This window comes from Amia ocellicauda, chromosome 8, assembly GCF_036373705.1.
Source record: "Amia ocellicauda isolate fAmiCal2 chromosome 8, fAmiCal2.hap1, whole genome shotgun sequence".
Taxonomy (NCBI): domain Eukaryota; kingdom Metazoa; phylum Chordata; class Actinopteri; order Amiiformes; family Amiidae; genus Amia; species Amia ocellicauda.
The window spans coordinates 25,282,375-25,300,642 of record NC_089857.1 but is presented as its reverse complement, the minus strand read 5'-3'; the positions used below and the strand labels follow the sequence as shown (position 1 = coordinate 25,300,642).

The 18,268-nt window shown below is 34.3% G+C and overlaps 1 protein-coding gene across 1 annotated transcript in view; it reads right to left on the bottom strand.

The window, feature by feature from the left end:
* Nucleotides 1-3,925: 3,925 nt before the first annotated feature.
* Nucleotides 3,926-18,268, bottom strand: part of znf532 (zinc finger protein 532) — a 36,315-nt gene continuing 21,972 nt past the window's right edge. Inside the window, exons 7-11 of the mRNA XM_066710788.1 lie at nucleotides 13,501-13,663; nucleotides 12,023-12,313; nucleotides 10,341-10,453; nucleotides 8,582-8,732; nucleotides 3,926-6,605 (exon numbers count right to left, since the gene is read on the bottom strand). Coding sequence (XP_066566885.1) covers nucleotides 6,117-6,605; nucleotides 8,582-8,732; nucleotides 10,341-10,453; nucleotides 12,023-12,313; nucleotides 13,501-13,663 — 1,207 coding nt within the window. The 3' untranslated portion in view covers nucleotides 3,926-6,116. The remainder of the gene's footprint in view (nucleotides 6,606-8,581; nucleotides 8,733-10,340; nucleotides 10,454-12,022; nucleotides 12,314-13,500; nucleotides 13,664-18,268) is intronic.

The window sequence follows — 18,268 nt, the reverse complement described above, 5'->3', positions numbered from 1 at the left end:
TACATTTTCAACCTCTGTGGCAAACAAAGGTGAGTACCTTTGTTTGCCACAGAGGTTGCAAACGTAAAGATATTTAAAGTGAAAAATAAAACAACAACACATCATTATTATTTTGTACAACATATATTCCAGAAACTCCAGAGCTTTTGAGTCATATAAACATGTTTTTCACATACCGCCTATAAGGGAACAGAAAATTAAAGGGATTCTGGTGTTCCTTTATTATCCTTGCCTTCTGTGCATTAAAAATGTTGAAACTGTAGTCATGGTACACAAGAAATATTTGTTTCACTGTTCTGTGCACATTTTGTAACTGTATGAGATTGATTTATTCTATATATATAGTTTTCATCACACATTATGGTAAGCTAATCAGTGCATTGGTTAACCCTTTTGGTAGTGCCTGATGTAGAACAAACTGTTCATAACAAGCATTACTTGTGCTCCTTATGCAGGTGTTAACATCAGTTAGCACTGCTCATGTCTATAATCTTTTTCTTTAAGTTAACTAAGTTATTTAATGTTATTTCATAAAATCATTAAATTCGCCATGGAAAATATGGTGAATATTTTGACAACTCTTTAACATTAACAAACATCTGCATATGTTGTTCTTGAAATGGGTAATGCTTATTCATGTTAAATAAGTAACTTGTTCAGATTAGCTACTACATCCAATTTCAACACACATGAAGAAACACAAACCAAAAAATGAATTCATGCAGTAGCTAATTCATTAGTTAACATTAACAAATACTTTTCAGGACTTTTTGGTGCATTAGTTACTGACTAGATTAGATATTAGTTGTTAGATAATAGACACATTGTAAAGTGTTACCAGGTTTATAGACAATTATTTAATGTGATTTTATGCTGTTAAATGTGAAACATTTGGGGTATGTATTAAATTGATTTTAACTGAAGTCATAGTTATTTTGTTATATTTGATTAATATTTTTGAGACAGACAGTTGGAGTATGTTGGTTGGCTTGATAATTTGAAAAGGGTGTGACATTCATTTTCAACGCTTATTTGAAATAGGCCATTTTACTTAGGAAAATGCTTAAATGTTTACTGGTGTATTACAGGTGAGATTTGAATGAAGTTATTTAATCTATACCAAAAATAACATCTATTCTGTGTGTCTCTCATGGAAGCCAGAGGTTTGGCTGAAATATCAGAGTATATTATTTAGGTTTTATATGATATAATGAGTGGTCATTGTTTTAATTTTTTGAGGGACAGTTGCACTATTCTAGGGTAAGAAAATCTTAGATAGTCAGTCACCTGCTCTTAATTAGAAAACTAAAATTATTGTTTGCCTTATAAGGTCAAGTGCACTGACTATGGCATTAAGTGAGTTCACAATCTAAGTTACAATTGTGTAATTGAACGTGTTTTAAATTGTAATCTTCATACCAATCTTGACAGTCTGAATATAAACATTTTTCATTAACATCATCATCATCACTTGGTAGCAGAATATAATCTTTTTTACTGAAGACTTTTCCTGTTTGCTAAGATCAATATTAGAGGCGAACATAGCAGACCTTTTTTGGGGAGATGTAAGGGATGATGCAAGGCAACAGGGAAAGGGGCATAACCTCTGCAGGTTGCTGACACATGGCTGTAGGAGTGGGATCAATGGACAGCTTAAGATTCCTTGGTGGAGGAGATGTCCTAATAGTGGATAAACTCAGTGACAGACCCTATAGAGGAAGGGGAAATCTCACAAAGTGCACAAAGTACAAAAGAAATGATCAAGTACTGCAGATCTAGTCTGGCCTGAACCCAGGCAGGCAGTGCAGTGATTGTGAGGGTCTTTGAGTGAGAGCCTGTGGTTGTGGCTTCCAACAAGAGTGTCAAGGGAATATCCATGGCTAAGGAACAAAGGGTATTTGCTCCAGAATGTTTTAGTTGCACGTGCACCGGATTGCCATTCTGAGAGAAAGCCTTAAATGCTGATAGAGTATCTATGCTGAAGCCCCAGGTACTGGAGCAGCAAACGCCTAGGGGCCTTGAGAGTGTACGTGCTGAAGTGGCAAGTGCCAGAGCATCGAGGGTATAAAGGCTGAATAGTAAAAGAGCTGAGGAGTTGAAACTGAATGGTGAAAAAAGTACTACAAGAAAAAGTAAATGCATTTTCTACTTTTTTTTTACAAGCAGCACACAAATACATCAAAATACATGTGACCAGTACATTACCATTTTAACTAAATTAAGTTTTAAATTTGTAACAGTAAAACACAATTCATCCAAACATGTCTAACACCAAAGCACCAACAACCAGCAAGATTAATTTACTTCAGCGAGGTTCAGTGAAAAAGCAGGAAAAGTGGCATGTTTCTACATCATCTCAGTGGAGGGCCTATTGGCAACTTTGCCTTAGAGAAGTGATGGGCAACCTATACTAATGAGCAGCCAATGAGTGGCCCTTCTTCAACTCAGCAGACTGAAAGCTTGAAATCATGATTGTAAAGTAATCACAAGCCCTATACAAATCAGCCTATATACAATTAAAACAGGACACATATTTCATGAGTTTAAAAGCTTAATTATTCATTAATAAAAGTGTCAATATAATAATTTAAAAAAAAAAAGTTTTAGAAAGTGTACAAATTTGGCCAATGGTCAAATCAGCACAATTGTTATATTCTCTTGTCAGTGTGCACCACTCAACTCAGAGATGTTTTACAGGCAACAATGAGGGAGCTAGCAGGCTGTAGGTGGCCCACCACTGAAATATCATACTTGGTAACCATTTCCAAACTGAGAGAGAAAATTCTAGGCTGCGTACCCATGGTGTGGTCATTGCAATGACAAAGACTAAACTTGTTGAAACTTGCTTACCTATTAGTGATTTCAACACTATTAAAACAAAGTGTTTTATTAGATTGAAGCAGGGCTCTCTGGGTAGCAGGTGGCCCTTTCATTCACATGACAATTTGCTAAATAGGGGTGGGAGGTGAAGATTGAGACGTGGAGAAAAACTATGTTGTGCTTTATTATTTAAACATTAGATATTTCAACTTTACATTTGTCACCCCTTAGTATGAATAGTGTGGGCTACCCTACAGCAAGAGTCACGTCACATCACTGCCACCGATCTGCTGTTCTATTATCCAAACTGTGCATTCCTCTGTGGGAAATCCGTCAGCAATTCAGTAGCCTGATTTGAACCTGTAGTGTCTGGACTATAGATCTCAAACTGCTCTGTGAGGTTTTTATCAGGCCAGGAGGACCTCACACTCAGCTAACAATTGAATGTGACTACTTTGTTAAAAAATTCTGATTATGTGAAATTACATCTGTATAGCTTAAAAGTGGAAATTCCCAGATATATCTGTGTAATGTGTTAGAATGCTGTTGCAACATGGTTTCTGCAACCATTCCGTTCAAGATCTGACAATGTTGTGAAATGAAACTGGGACAATGTAAAAATGTTTAGAATTTAAATTTGGTTTAATATGTGGAGAACAGTATTGATGAGTTCTATAAGGCTATTATTTATGGTTTATGGTTACAGATGTGCTTCTGTGGAATTGTAAAATAGTACCGTTTATGACATCTATACAATATCATCTAGTGCTACCTAATTTAAAAGCACCTAGAACTAACAACTTTTGTCTGACCGACTTAGAATAATAACATTGCAAAAAGGTAATGCCAACCACAGCCACATCACAATCTTAGATCAAATGTCTGAATTTTTGTGAAAATGTTGTGTGATAGCTGCGAGGCAGTGCTATATAATGTTTAGATTATGATATATGATATGATATGATATAGCACTGATATCACTTTTTGAAGTTTATTTTAAAAGGTGCTGTGTGTTCTTTAAATGGAGAGAGTCTTAAACAAATATAGCAAAACATGGATACACATAAGCAATAACAAATTGATGGAACTAATAGCGACTAGTGGGCAGGTTCCATATTTTATTGACATGAATAACATCTTGTACATGAACATCTGACATCTAACCTAACAGCAGCAAGACACATTCTAAGAAACAGGTAACAACTGTTACAGCTTCCCATGCAATTAATTCTCTAAACAAAATATTTCTTTAAAAAAATGTAAAAAAAGAAACAAAAACAAACAAAAACAGTATGTCCTTTGAAGAAATACATATTACTCATATAAAAGAAAACAAATAAAATCTAACTATTATAAAGTTTTGTTTTTTTTAATTCTTTTTATACAATGTTTTGATATTTGTTTTCCATTTTAAAACACTGTTCAATATTTAAAGACACTGGTAATATTTTTTTGCTACAGCTGTTTGTCCACAAAGAATAGATGGCATGATCCAGTTTGATATTTACAAACACATTCTTTAGGCGGATCAATTTTTGATTCCAGTCAGTATTAAAAATTTGAAACCCCATTCATTTAAGCTCGCAATTGCTTATTCAATAAAATGTGTACTTAAACAAAACCAGCAAGTTTGATAGTTCTTGTATTTGTTCAACAAATATGCTTCTTTGGTGTTTCAAAGCAAGGCAGGCCATGTGGATGTTTACAGGCGGGATTCTAAAGGAAACTGTGGAATAACAGAAAGGAGATTTGTAGCTGTAATGAATGCTACTGCTCAGACAGGATCCATGAAGTATTGAAGCACCAGGATCGCTGAGTAGGAAGTCTAACTCACACATACAGATTAATAAAGTTTAGCCTATTGCTTTTTTCACCATGTCATTTATATGCAAAGGAAAATGTCATAGAGAGCTTTTTAGACATTTTTAACTAAAATAGGACTATTTTGGCACATTCATCTTCAATTTTCAGGTTTGCAGATCTTTTATGAACACTTGTTTCAGCTATGGAGAAACTGGACTGGACCAGGATGGACCATGTCATTTACTCAGCTTATGTCACAAAGATACAATGTTGATATCATGTCTATGTCCCCCACACTCAGCAATTGCACAATGTGAAGGGCAGAAAAACATGTGCTTGCAAATAATGAAAACTAATACCTAATATAAATATAAGTGCTTATCAGACTTCTTTGAATCTGACACAAGACGTGTGGAAAGAAAGTTAGTGTTGCCACATCTAATTCATCCACAAGACAGAAAAGCAGTTTGGGGAAAAAACTAAATATTGCCCATACCAAAACCAAAATTCTCTCTCAAAATGTTTTTCCCATACCATAAGCTCCACTGGTTCCTAATAGATATATAAGCTGTAGCAGCACAAGCAACTCATGTAGTGTATAGAGGAGCACTTCTGGAGACTTAATTAGTTTAAGGGAATAACCTTGTAGCAAAACTATGTTGCACTACACCACATCAGTACTGTAAGACTATAACAAAAATACAGAAAACACTGTGCAGCTGAATCTCAATGAAAGCTAATTTCTTGGTTCAGGAACAGTGCTGTATTGCATACCTGCACAATCCTCAACGAAATCTTAAAAAATAAAATCTGCAAAGCTTGTAACCACAAGATTTCCTTTAGTAACTGCTGGTGTCAAGCCAATCCCTCTTTTATTAGGAAAAAAGGGTGACTTTTGTTCCTCAATGTATATTACCATAATAGGAATGAGTCATATTAATGTCACAAAATGAACTCTTATAATGTTGTTTAGTATATCAAAGTAATCTTAAGTCTGGCCTAGTCTTTTTTGTTTTTCTTCCTTTAAAACAATTCTTTTCAGAATGGCTATTCAACTAGACAAATTTTCCTTGGACATTTGGCAGCAGTAGCAATATAAAATACTGCGTTTTTGTGAGGTTATAGAATAAATATCAAGATATACCATCTTCACAGTATCTAACATTTCCGACTTGTGACAAGAAAATGACTGTTTCTGACACAGAAAACTTAAATTAAATTTCCTATAAAAAATCTATTAAACACCCATACAAACACTTTGCATAAAGTGTACAAAATGTGTTTTTTGATTTTATTTAAATATACATAAATTGCTTTTAAATACATGGTTTGTTTTGTATTTTAAAACACTTAAGGGATATATAAGAGAAAGTGGTGTAATTTTTAGTAGTAACAGCAGTCTTAAATGTACCATTGTATTTACAGCACATTGCTGTAAATGGATGATAAGTGTCACAAAACACATGTGTCGAATCCTAAAATAAGTCTTCCATTCATTTCTCTGCCGTGCTCAGTCTTTTTGACTTGATAAACGCCATCCCATGTGTTCTCATGTGAGTGTTCAAGGCAGCTTCTGTCTCAAATGTCTTGCTGCAGACTTTGCATTTCCTTTCCGACAGCCCGTCAGATGTGGCGTCCTCTGGGCTCAGTTTATTTTCCTGCTGACTGTCCTCTTCAGCCCCATTCTGCTTGGAGACGGGCTGTGGTTCCTTTAGTTTGTGGACTATGAAGAGATGTCTGGAAAGTGAGTTATGGGAAGTATAGCAAAGGCCACATTCGCGACACTGGTAGGAGGAGCCGTCAGATTTGTGCTGGGGAATGTGCTCGTGGAACTGCACTATGTCCTCTGTGGTAAAGCTGCAAACAGCACATTTGTGCACTTTGAAGACATTAATTTTTAGCTTCTTTAGGGGCTGTGTAATAGCCCCTCGGGGACGGAACTCCAAAACTGTCTCTTCTAGCTTACGTTTTGGGCTGGAAGCCTATAAACAAAGACAAACTATTACAAATATGTACATTTATGTTATATATAAGTTCAACAATAATTTAATAAAAAAAAAAGAAAAAAAAGTCCAAAAGTGCAAAATGTCTCCTAATAGATAAGAACCCTACATTGCGGGAATGTACATACATCTTATTAAATATATATGTACAACAATGCCACTTCAACAAACAGATCCACTACGACAATGGCAAGATCAAGAGAATACGTCAAGGAGACACAATCTTTTCCAAAACTATTTACACTTTGAGAAAGTGTTGAAGACTTTGGACTCGGAAGAAAAAATCAAGATAAACTAAGCTGATTTAAACAACTTACAATTTGAAGATCACATGGTCATCTTTGTCAAAACACTTGAAGACATACAGCTTCAAATTAAAGAACTCTTGCTAGGAACACACTACACAATTTCTACAATCCGACCTGATTTTGAGAACGGTGAGCAACTCACACTTTAAGTTTACACAGAATGTATGTCCTTTGCGTCGTGAAGGAATGCACACCACACGATCGTTTAAGTACAGGTGATCACACATATAATGACTGATCTGAAATCCTTTGTTGTGGGAATCGCCGACACAGCCTCGAAACTCCCCAAATCTCGCAAAAACACGCGTGATCCATCCAGAGAAATAGTAAACAAAAACGGACCTGGACATAGCGCAGAAGTCTGCAGTTTTGTCCAGATATGTGCTGCTCCACCAATGGGACTGGTGGAATTCTGCAGATCTGAACAGAACTGCGGTAATCAGCGCAACAAGAACGCAACCACAAACTCGCCGCTTTTTGCTGTTTGCGTTTGTCTGTGCGGACATACACAAAAAGCGTAGCAAAAACCAAAAGTGGGTGAAGACATGGCTGGGGAGGTGAGGGCAACAGCCTGTAATATATTCAGATACTAACTGGTATTTGTATTTGAAAAGATTATTTTCCCTGTACTAAAGTATTTTTAAATAACCTGCCCCCAAACATTCAGTTATTTGCAGTATTTGCAGTACTCTTGACATGTTTATTCTTCTTGTTTCTTTTTTTATTTCAATCAGCCGTTCTCCGTATGACGGTGATCACGTCACCCTACACGAATCATGTCTATCGAGTCGTAAACATTAAATATGTTTAATAAAGTCAAAGAGGCTCCAACTAGCTTACGATTGGATCAGAGGACAAGTGATTGCATCGTGGACCGTCTTACACTACACTTTCATCTGTAGTAGTCACGCACCCCGACCAAGATGCTTATCATGACAAGCAGTGCAGATTTGACGGGATGGTCAAATCAGGCTAAAATCGGGCAATAAATCATGTAGTGTGACCTTAGCTTCAGATGCAAGTAAGATAACTGGATCCAAAACTACCTTGAGTTAAACCAAATTCATGTAACTTAAACAACACTCATGTCTACCTTGGTAAAAAAAAATCAGCCTGGAGATCGTATGGAATAAATAAATAAATAAATGTAAAAATGGGCTGGAAATGACAAGCTATTAAAAAATAAATCTACACATTTGCCTGTAGATTGGTAAAAAAAACAAAAAAAAAAAAAAACAATGTATACTACCAGTGCTCACATATGGCTCCAAAACTTGGTCACCAAATGCAAAAATTATATAGAAACTGTACACAACAACAACAAAAAAGCAAGGAAAGATGTATGCTTGGAATAACAAGAATAGACAGAAAAACAAATAAATTGGTCCAAGAACAAACATATGTATGAAAGAGTGTAAATGTTAAAATGTCAATGACTCAGAAAATGACAGAGAAAAGACCACGAGGACAACCACATAGTACATGGTTAGATGAAACCAGAAGCTTTGCTGGCATGACCAGCAAAAGCGACTATATAAGTCCAGACCAATGGAAACCTCTTGGGGAGGCCTTCATCTAGCAGTGGATCGATAAAAGCTGATGATAATGATGGTGATGAGTTAATTTTTTCTCACTGTTAATCCATACCTTTGAAAATTCTTTTTCTGCAGCTGCTTCTGTATTAACAATGGATTCTGTGACTTGCTTCCCTTCTGTATCCTTAATGCCATGCATTAGCTGAATGTGCTTCTCCAACATTAAGCGCTTACTGAAAGTCCTATTGGGGTCTGGACAGTGTCTGCAGAGACAATGAAGCAGATACAAATCAATAAATGGAATAGCAGTACAACAGTAGATGATAAATATAAAGGATGATGCAGTGTAAGTATGTCATTTGTGTTTGATAAGGTGAGGTTGGAGAACAGAAACCAGTAGGAGAGTGATTACTTTAAAATGTTTGTTAAAGAACCCAAGTTTTCTTATGCATGCGAGACATTCATATTCATTTTTTCCATTATTTTTTTTTACCATCTTCACATCTTTAATGTGCTCTATTATCATGGTCAATAGCAAACCTATCAATCTTAAAATAATAATAACAAACAATATGTTTAAAACCAGAAGTATCTATATTGAAAGACTACATTTAAAACAACATTTGATATTTAAATGGTTACTGTTCCACAAGAAACTCACTCATGAGTGATAATGAAAATGATAATAATAATGGGGGGGGGAACTATGTGGAGATTTGATTTGTTTTAATAAAACAACAACTTCTGTAAGACACCACACACAATGATGGATGAGTTTGATATCTGGAGCCAGGCTATACCTCAGTCAGTTAAATGAAGTGCTCCCTGATGGCCATAATCTATAATTTAGAATGCATCTATACTGAAGATAGCTTACAGTATCTTATGTGGGTAGAAGAGCAGCATAACTGATAACCTTCAGAGGTCTGTCATATTTGTATTACAAAAGAGCATTTATCTGAAGGCAGAATTTAAATTAAATGATACATTAAATCACATATCCAGTATTCATCCTGTAAACACTGTCTGGGTGAATAAATGCCAGTGTCTTGAAAAATACACTGAATATAGCTCTCTACTTTCTTCTGAAATGAAACAGATGTGTCTTTCACATTTTCTTGATTTTTTTCTTTGGCACATGTAATACAGATCTGATCTGCCTGTTTTTTGCCATTACGATTTTCATCTGAGTTTCCTATCCATTGAACACCAAGGAACCTTTCTGAATGATACTAGTGTGTGAAGCAGCAAACTGAAGTGTGTAAGTCTAGTTACTCACCTGCATAACATTTCCAGAAATTTGCAGGATTCTATAAAGTAAATGTCTGAAACAACAACAAAACAGGCTTCCCTCCCATATGGAACAAATATGTATGTTTAGTAGAACTGTGTGATCTTTATATTTTTCACATGCCAAAATTGGACGCTTTTTAAATATGTTTAAAATATAACTATATTATATTGTTTTAACTATATTGTAGCCTGTAATCTTTACATTTATTTTATATCTTGAAAATATACTGTAGAAATGTAGTATTTTCAACTTATTAATAAACTCATGGATCATAAAGTAATATATATTTAAAATATATACCATATATTTAAAATAAACAAAAAGGGAATAAAATCAAATATTAGTCCCATGTTGACATGTTTAATTCTGAATCCTGACAATGGTGCAACAATTAAAAAACAATAAATATCAAATTTTATATCAAGTGTTAAGTGTTGCTGTAGGTGTACTGCTTTTCTTTCACAACAACGTTTAGTAAAAACAACAATTATTCTTGTGCAATCTCACAGTGACCTACATTGTTAGCTCCCATGCTTTATGCCATGTTGAACAAGAAAATTAAGAGGTAATTCCTTACGGGCATGTATACACTTTTCGGATGCCTTTGTGCTTGATTCTGTTGTGTCGGCAGAGGCTGTGTGATGAACTGAAGGATTTGTCACACTGCCGACAAGGATGCTTCTTCATTTGCTGTATATTTCAAAAGAACGAGACAGCACAAGTAAGTGAAGAAATTAGTCTGAACACTAATATGACCTAACTGAGACATTATGATAGTCATAGGTATGACAAAAATAATATGTTTTAATTTAATTTGTATAATATTTATTTTAGCATTCTTTTAGAAGTTCTTCCCAGAGGTCTGGTTATTGGATTAAAAAATGAAAAATAATTCAATTTACTAATCATTAGGATTAAAGGCATACATAAAACATGCATTTTAAACTAAAACTGTAAAAGTTAAAAGGAATTCTACATCAGATGGAAGGAAACTTTAGAAGTCTGAGGCACTCATATGCAGATTAATGATATTAGGTTACTGTTATTATTAATATTCACAGACTTTATACCACAAATCAGCACAGACATTCCTAAAACACTCTCTCAATACCATTCATTCACAAAGAAGATACACAAACTTCTAGACATTATACACCAGATCAAACAATAGATTAATTACACCGAAAAAGAGCATCATTATTGTTCTATTAATATTAATTAACAAAATAAAAAACTTTCACAAACACACACAAACATTTTGAAAACATTTACTTGTTGTCAAAATCAAACCATATTAAAACATATTTGAAATGTATTACATACTAGTATAATGGTTATAATTGTTATATATATATATATATATATATATATATATATATATATATATATATATATATTCTGTCTTCCTTATACATGAAGACAAATTGAATGAAATCCTAATTATTAGTATTATCCTGAAATCAAAGCATGGCTATCCCTAGTCCTTGTCAATAATGGTTGAATACACATTTTTAAAATAAGTATAGTCAAATTAACTATGTTTACAAAACTAACTGCATTAATTTAATCTCAAGGGTGTCAATACTTTGGATTACAACAGGACAAAATGTTGAAATACACTGCTTTATGTGTTATGTAAATTGAGAATTATCTCATCACAGTCAAATCCTTACATAGGTAATTGTTGTTCTAGAGTTGCATTTTGCAATCAAATCAAATATATTCTAAATATATACAAAAGCTTAATTTCACTCAATTATGAGTTCTAAAACAACTTAATTCATATATGAACAGTTTACATATCAGTAAATTGAACATTGTTGATGAAGTAGACCTTAATTTATTCAAAGGAATATAACTACTTCAGCACATGAATTATGTACACAGAAATACTGATGTCAGTTATTTATTATATATATATATATATATATATTATTTTGTTGTGTATTTCAGAGTGAAGTTACCACAGTTCTGGGTTCCCCTGAGCCTTATTCTAATGCCATTTCTACATTTACTGAGTCTTACTTTACCCGACGCCCTTCACTTGCTGAAAGGAAATCTTCACGTACATCTTTGCTAACAAATTCACATATCTGATTATTTGGGCTAAAATCAAATCAAAACGTAAACCTAAGTGTTTATCACTCTATGATACACGTTATGTCTGATCAGTCGGAAAACGTATCCAAAATACAGACAGAAGGATAGAGGTAATTTCAGGGTCTGCTGTTGTGCTATGAACAGTGTCAGTCCACTCACTTTCCCGTGCTCCCGCCTCATGTGAGAAATGTAGACTTCTCTCTGGGTGAACAATCGGTCACAATCCCGGCACATCCAGCCTGGGTTGTTGGGCTTCTTGGGCAGTGAAGTGGTGTTTGCTTTCTTCACAGGGGACGGAGGCTTCTTGTCACACTTCTCCACTCCATTGACAGAGCTGACATCCTTACTGTTGTTGCTGGAGGAAATAGGGTTTGTTGGCTTGGTGGTAAGGGGTAGGTTTATACCGAGGTTAGGTGGACCCTCAATGGTTTTTAGTGTGCCATGCATACTCTGTGGAAGTAAAAAAGCAAACAAATATATTATAATGCCACTAGTGTTTAACCTTCACTATATTTCATATATGACATTTTCAGAGAGACTCCAAATTTCTTTTTCGGCTGTCTAAACATTGCAGAGGTCTTGGGACACAGTTCTGCTGGTCAGCAATAGTGCTATTAAAAAGAAGTTGAATGCATCCCTGAGGATTGTGCTCAATGCAAATCTGGGGATACTGATTAGATTGTACTTCTTCACCCATCAGTCTCAGGATCTTTTGTTAACACCACTAATCAAATGGCATAGCTTCTATTTGATATGCAAAAGGATCTTGCTCCATGTGGAACATTTGATTTTGCCGAGACCATGGTGCCACAATTATGCACACCTGTCCGAGCAGGTGTGTCCTTATTAAATGTCATCGTCTAAGCCATAAAAAAGTCTACAGGGTGCCTATGCAGTTAGTTGGCCTATTCTATTAACTGTACTGTGAAAACTATACTGTTATGCAATTTCCTGTGCATAGTAAAATATACTATGCACCACTGGATTACTCTGTGGGGATTACTTAACAAATTGTGCAGTACACAGTGCTTAGATGGTTATTTATTGAATTCAAAAACTCTATAGTGGAAATTGCACTGTGAACCACTCAATGTTATAATCTGTAAGAAGGAGACTATGGGTAACATCCCATGTGACATCAAATTGCCCTCTTAAATCTGTTTATGTGTTTTCTTTCATACATCAACTGTGGGTTCTGTGATAAAAATAAATAGTAAAAAGTGAATATACAAAGAAAGGAGGCAAATATCCGCTGATTAAAATACATAAATCCAATTACGCAACACAGGACTCGTGTTATTTAATGTGAGTCTGCAATATTTGAGTTTCATTTTGGCCTTATGCAAATCATGCTAATTTATTCATGCTCAGTAAATAAACTAAATAAAGATAATCATATTGCCTATATAACAGCCAATCAAGCTTTAAATTAGTGAAGAAATGAGTGAAGCCCTAAACATCAGTATACTGCAGTTGAATTGCTTTGAAAATTATTCAAAATTAAAATGACCTGTTATAAACTGGTGTCTGGTGTCTGGAAATCACATTGACCCAAAACAACAGCAATGCATTTGATTCACACTACATTATTTGAGTGTATTTGATAAAGATAAACTGTAAGATTTGGGTTGTCATACCTTTATATGGTCCAGCATTAGTTGCTTCTGTGCATATCGCATTGAACAGTCTGGGCACTTGAAGACAGACACTTTCTGATTAGCTATGTGTTGGTCAAAGTGGGAGTAGAGCAACGTCTGCTGTGTGAAAACCGTGTCACACATTGAGCACTTGTATATTAATCTGGGGAAGAAAACAAAATCACTTGTAATGAAACCGAATCAAATATGAAGAAATAGGTTACTGTTTCACATGAAAGTACAGCCCACCACAAGTTACATTACTCATAACATGGATACTGATGAATAATTGAAAATTACTGGTAATAAAATAAATAAAGGACATTTAAATATCTGTTTGGAATTAATTTTCCTTTCAATGGCATATTCCCAGTAATTCTGAAACTATGCATGGATTGTGTATTCTTAAAACCAGAGGGGGAGGACTCCTGAGGTAGGGGCTCAATCAGTAAGGGTCTACCATTTAGAGCATAGATTGGGCCCTGTACAGATGGCCTCAGTTTAGCCTTTGTCTTAAGATGTGACCAGAAGTGATACACAACAAGCCAGCTGCATCAAAGCTGAATATGGAATAGGATAGGGATTCTTGGCTTGCCAAATAACTGAAACTCCTGCCACTTTCTAGGCATTTATGAGTCAGCAGAGTTACCAGAGAGAGCTATATCAGCCCTCTTACTGACCAGTCCGTCCTTTTCTCCTGTCTGTGCTATGAGGCTAGAGTCAATTAGTTAGGGATTACTGATGGTACGCCATAAATATAAAAATGTCAGTTTGTGAAGGAATTCTAAAATGTTGTGGTGTGGAGTGACAGACCACAGGAGGGGGGATGACTTACATTAGAAAATTCTAGATTACATTGTTCTATCATCTATCTAAAGATACATCTATCTTCATTTAATCCCGGCCCTTGTCTAGTGGAGGAAAAAAAGAAAAGGTGTTGTAAACCGTTGTTTGAATAGATGTTGATGTAAATTTTGTACAATCTTTGTACATAGTGCAAATCAATGTAGTCCATTTAACTAATATGCATGTTTACATGTGAAATTATAAACCGTACATTTTTAAGCCTTAATACCAAAACAAATATGATTAACAATCAATCAATTAGCAATATTACTACTAATAATACCAATAATACACGATTACTGCAAATAATAAGTAGACAAAAGTAATTCCTCTGCATGTTAAATTAGCATGTTTAGTATGTAACAAAGATCCTGATTAAAACACTCTGAAAAGATTGTTGTGTATCAAAAGTTCCCAAGCAGAAGTTGCTGTAATTTAACCACAAAACAAAGAAGCAATTCAAGAATACTAAAGCAAGTAAAAAGTGTTCTTTTTGGACACCTTGTGTCTGAACCTACAGGTATTTTTTTTCTCTTCATAATTGTAGCATGTATTAATTCCTTCGCTCTGCATTCTATGAATATTTATTTAACGTAATTGAATTCCATAAACTTTCAGTATATACAATTGTAATTGAAAGTATGCACACCCAGGTCAGGTTTGGAGATATTTTGATTTGTGGATCACAATAAATACAAGAAAATAGTTGCTACAGTGCCAGTAAAAAGCAGAAGAACCAGTATCCAATTCACAGTTGCATCAGTGTGTTATTTTCATTAGAAACACTGTACTGTTAAATGTTCTAGTACTCGGCTGGTCTTAATTTAAAACAAAATCGAACAGTTCAACACTGAATTTAGTTAAAGTCTGGTTGAACAATAAAAAAGTTTTACTTGTTGGTAGACATTTTAGAATTGATTCCTTCAAATGTTTATTTTTCTAATTCAATATATGTGATTTTCATCAGCAAGATATAATCCTTTTGTTGTTGCAATCTGTCAATTATTTCATCAATTTTTTATCCTTACAATGTGTGTGTGTAAAGTGTAAACGAAACTAATACAATACATGAGGTTAAAGAAACACTTAGGGCCGGATTAAATCAAAACTTTGACCCACCCGCTAATAGAAAACTACAGAACTGTACTCAGTTGCAGCTTCATTTTTAGTAAGATGCCACTTTTTTCTAATCATAAATGTAACCACTATGATGTAGAGGTTTGTAGTTTTCTATTAGCACGTGGGTCAAAGTTTAGATATAATCCGGTCCTTAATTTGCTTTGAAATTTTACAATTTTAAAAATGAACTCAAATGAGTTGAACAAATGTATTAATATCTTCAATAACAAGGTATGTGACTACACGTCAATTACACATTTCCTACATGATGCCATGGAAATGTTAACTGAACTGTACCATTATCTATACAGTATTCTGGGAGATAGTACTCATGACCTTAGAAAATAAGTCAATAAAGCCTTAGAAATAGCTATGACCCACCCAGCAATCACCAATCGCAGAGGATTCTTCCTGCAAACTTGCAATCCATTATTGTGTTTTTATATTGTGCTTAGAGAGTGGGATGAAGTTTTCATTTGATCTGGGCCATTGTTTGCTTGCATTCTTTCTGAACACTTTCTGAAACCAGGAATGTGTATGAGGTGATATATTTAGATACTGGCTTAATTTTATCATATTATTTCTACAAATTAAAAATAAAAGTTTTTTTTAGATGTATGCATTACATTTCTTCTAACAAATTGGTTTCATTTTATTTTCTGTGTTTTCCTGTCATTTAATTACCATCATTGATATGTGGTGCGAAAGTTAATATTAGTTTCCATATTATGTACTTTTCTGCCTATTAGTAATATTTGTGAAAGATTTTCTCTTTAAATAAACAAAAGACACACTACTGATCAAATGTTTTAGAACACCCCAATTGTTCCAGTTTTTATTGGAATTAAAGCAGTTCAAGTCCAGTGAATAACCTGAAATGGTACAAAGGTATACTGCCAGAGGTTTAAAAAAAAAAGTTTAGGTTACCAAAAACTGAAAAATTAAAAAAGGAAAAAAGGATACCAAACACTTGGCTAACAACACAACAGTGAAGATTACACATGGGATTAAAGAGAAGCACACAGATTTGGTGCCGTTTTAAGGGTACCAGTGCTTAAGGGTACATTTTGTTAAACAAAACAATTCCATGATTTATTTTTTATCTACAATTGTTTATTTGTTCTATGCTTTAATTTCACTGAGACATTAAACTGCGTAAATTTCAAAGCCATGTTCTAAAACTTTTGACCGGTAGTGTAGGTAGTTCAGTAAGGAATGCAGTGCTTGGCTACATTCACAATCTGCTATTATGAAAAACAATAAGGAATATAATAAAATGATAATACTACACACACATTTAAGATAGATACGTCTAAGTAAGACAAGTAAGTAGATTTTCTGTTTTGCACATAATAATACAAAAAAAAAGATTTAAATATTTCATGGGGTCATAGCTGTAGAAAACAAGTTAGTGCAAAAACACCTGCTGTGTGCCTGAGAAATGTATTCATGTGTGCTGACGGACGAGACAAGCACACAGGATGAAAGGTCAAAGAATGGAAATGACATACACAATTCAAAGCCACCATAGCCAATCAAATTAAAAGCCTAACAAATCTAAAATGTCAGGTAAATTTGTTTTCTGTAACTGTTTTTTGCTGGTTCTCAAGTTTTGGTTGGGCTTTGGTTTTCTTTATTGTGTACCTGTTTCTGTAATATGGAAAAACTGAAGGGCAAGCAGACGTAACCATGCTAATGAAATTGCATTAGAATACAACACATGGTATCAATCTGATATCCATTGGAAATTATTTATTAAAGTATAAGTCATGTTGTGTATTATTAGAAGTCTATAAGAAATTCTGAATTTTTAACAGACAGAAACTGTCGATACACTAATAATTTTTCTTAAACTGATGCAAAAACTCAAATAAATGAATTCAAAGATTTATTATAATTGATCAATCTGAAGAACACAATGAAAAAAACTATATATATAAAAAAAAAAAATATATATATATATACACACACACACACACACACTATATACACCTCTACCCCAATATAATGTGGTGCTCGGGAGCCATACAATCTTATAGCATTATAGGTGAAACCTCGCTATAATTGAACTTGCTTTGGCCTCAAGCACTTCCTTTAATAATACTCAGCAAATCTTTTTTGTTAGAACTAACAAGGTGCATGTTAACAAATAAAGCTGTTCTACAATGGTTAAATTCTGTCTCCTTTCTTTCATTACATCAATTATTTTATATGCTTACTTAAAATATACAGTATATCAACACTGGTAACAACACAGGTACTAAAAACTGCTAAATGCAACCATTACACATCCTTACAAATTGTTATCAAAAAAGGATTTTGGAATGTTAGCAAATAGGAGGATGGGCCACTTTGTCACTTAACAATATACATATAACATAGTTGGCTAAGTAATTTGAACTCTTAACTAATAAATAGTTTGAAAATATTTTGGAGATGGCAGGTTTTATTTATAGAAAGTGTTAAAATTAAGCTAAAAAAAGGTAATCAATGGATTTAAACTGTAAACATAACTCGTTATAAATGTTATGTAAAGGCTTGCAGACAATGAAGATCGGAGTGAATGTTTAAAAATGCTGAAAACGCATTCAGCATTTTTTCTGTACCATGTTATATCCAAATTCATGATATATCGGATCACGTTATATTGGGGTAGAGGTGTATATTGTGATGCCTTGCTGGGCAGCATGGTGAGATACTGCTCCAAACTGCCCTGCACCTCCCAGACCCCAGGGGAGGAAAATTGATTCGGGAACACCTGACCTGCTAGTCTCTCCATGACTGGCTTCCCCTCTTTGATAAA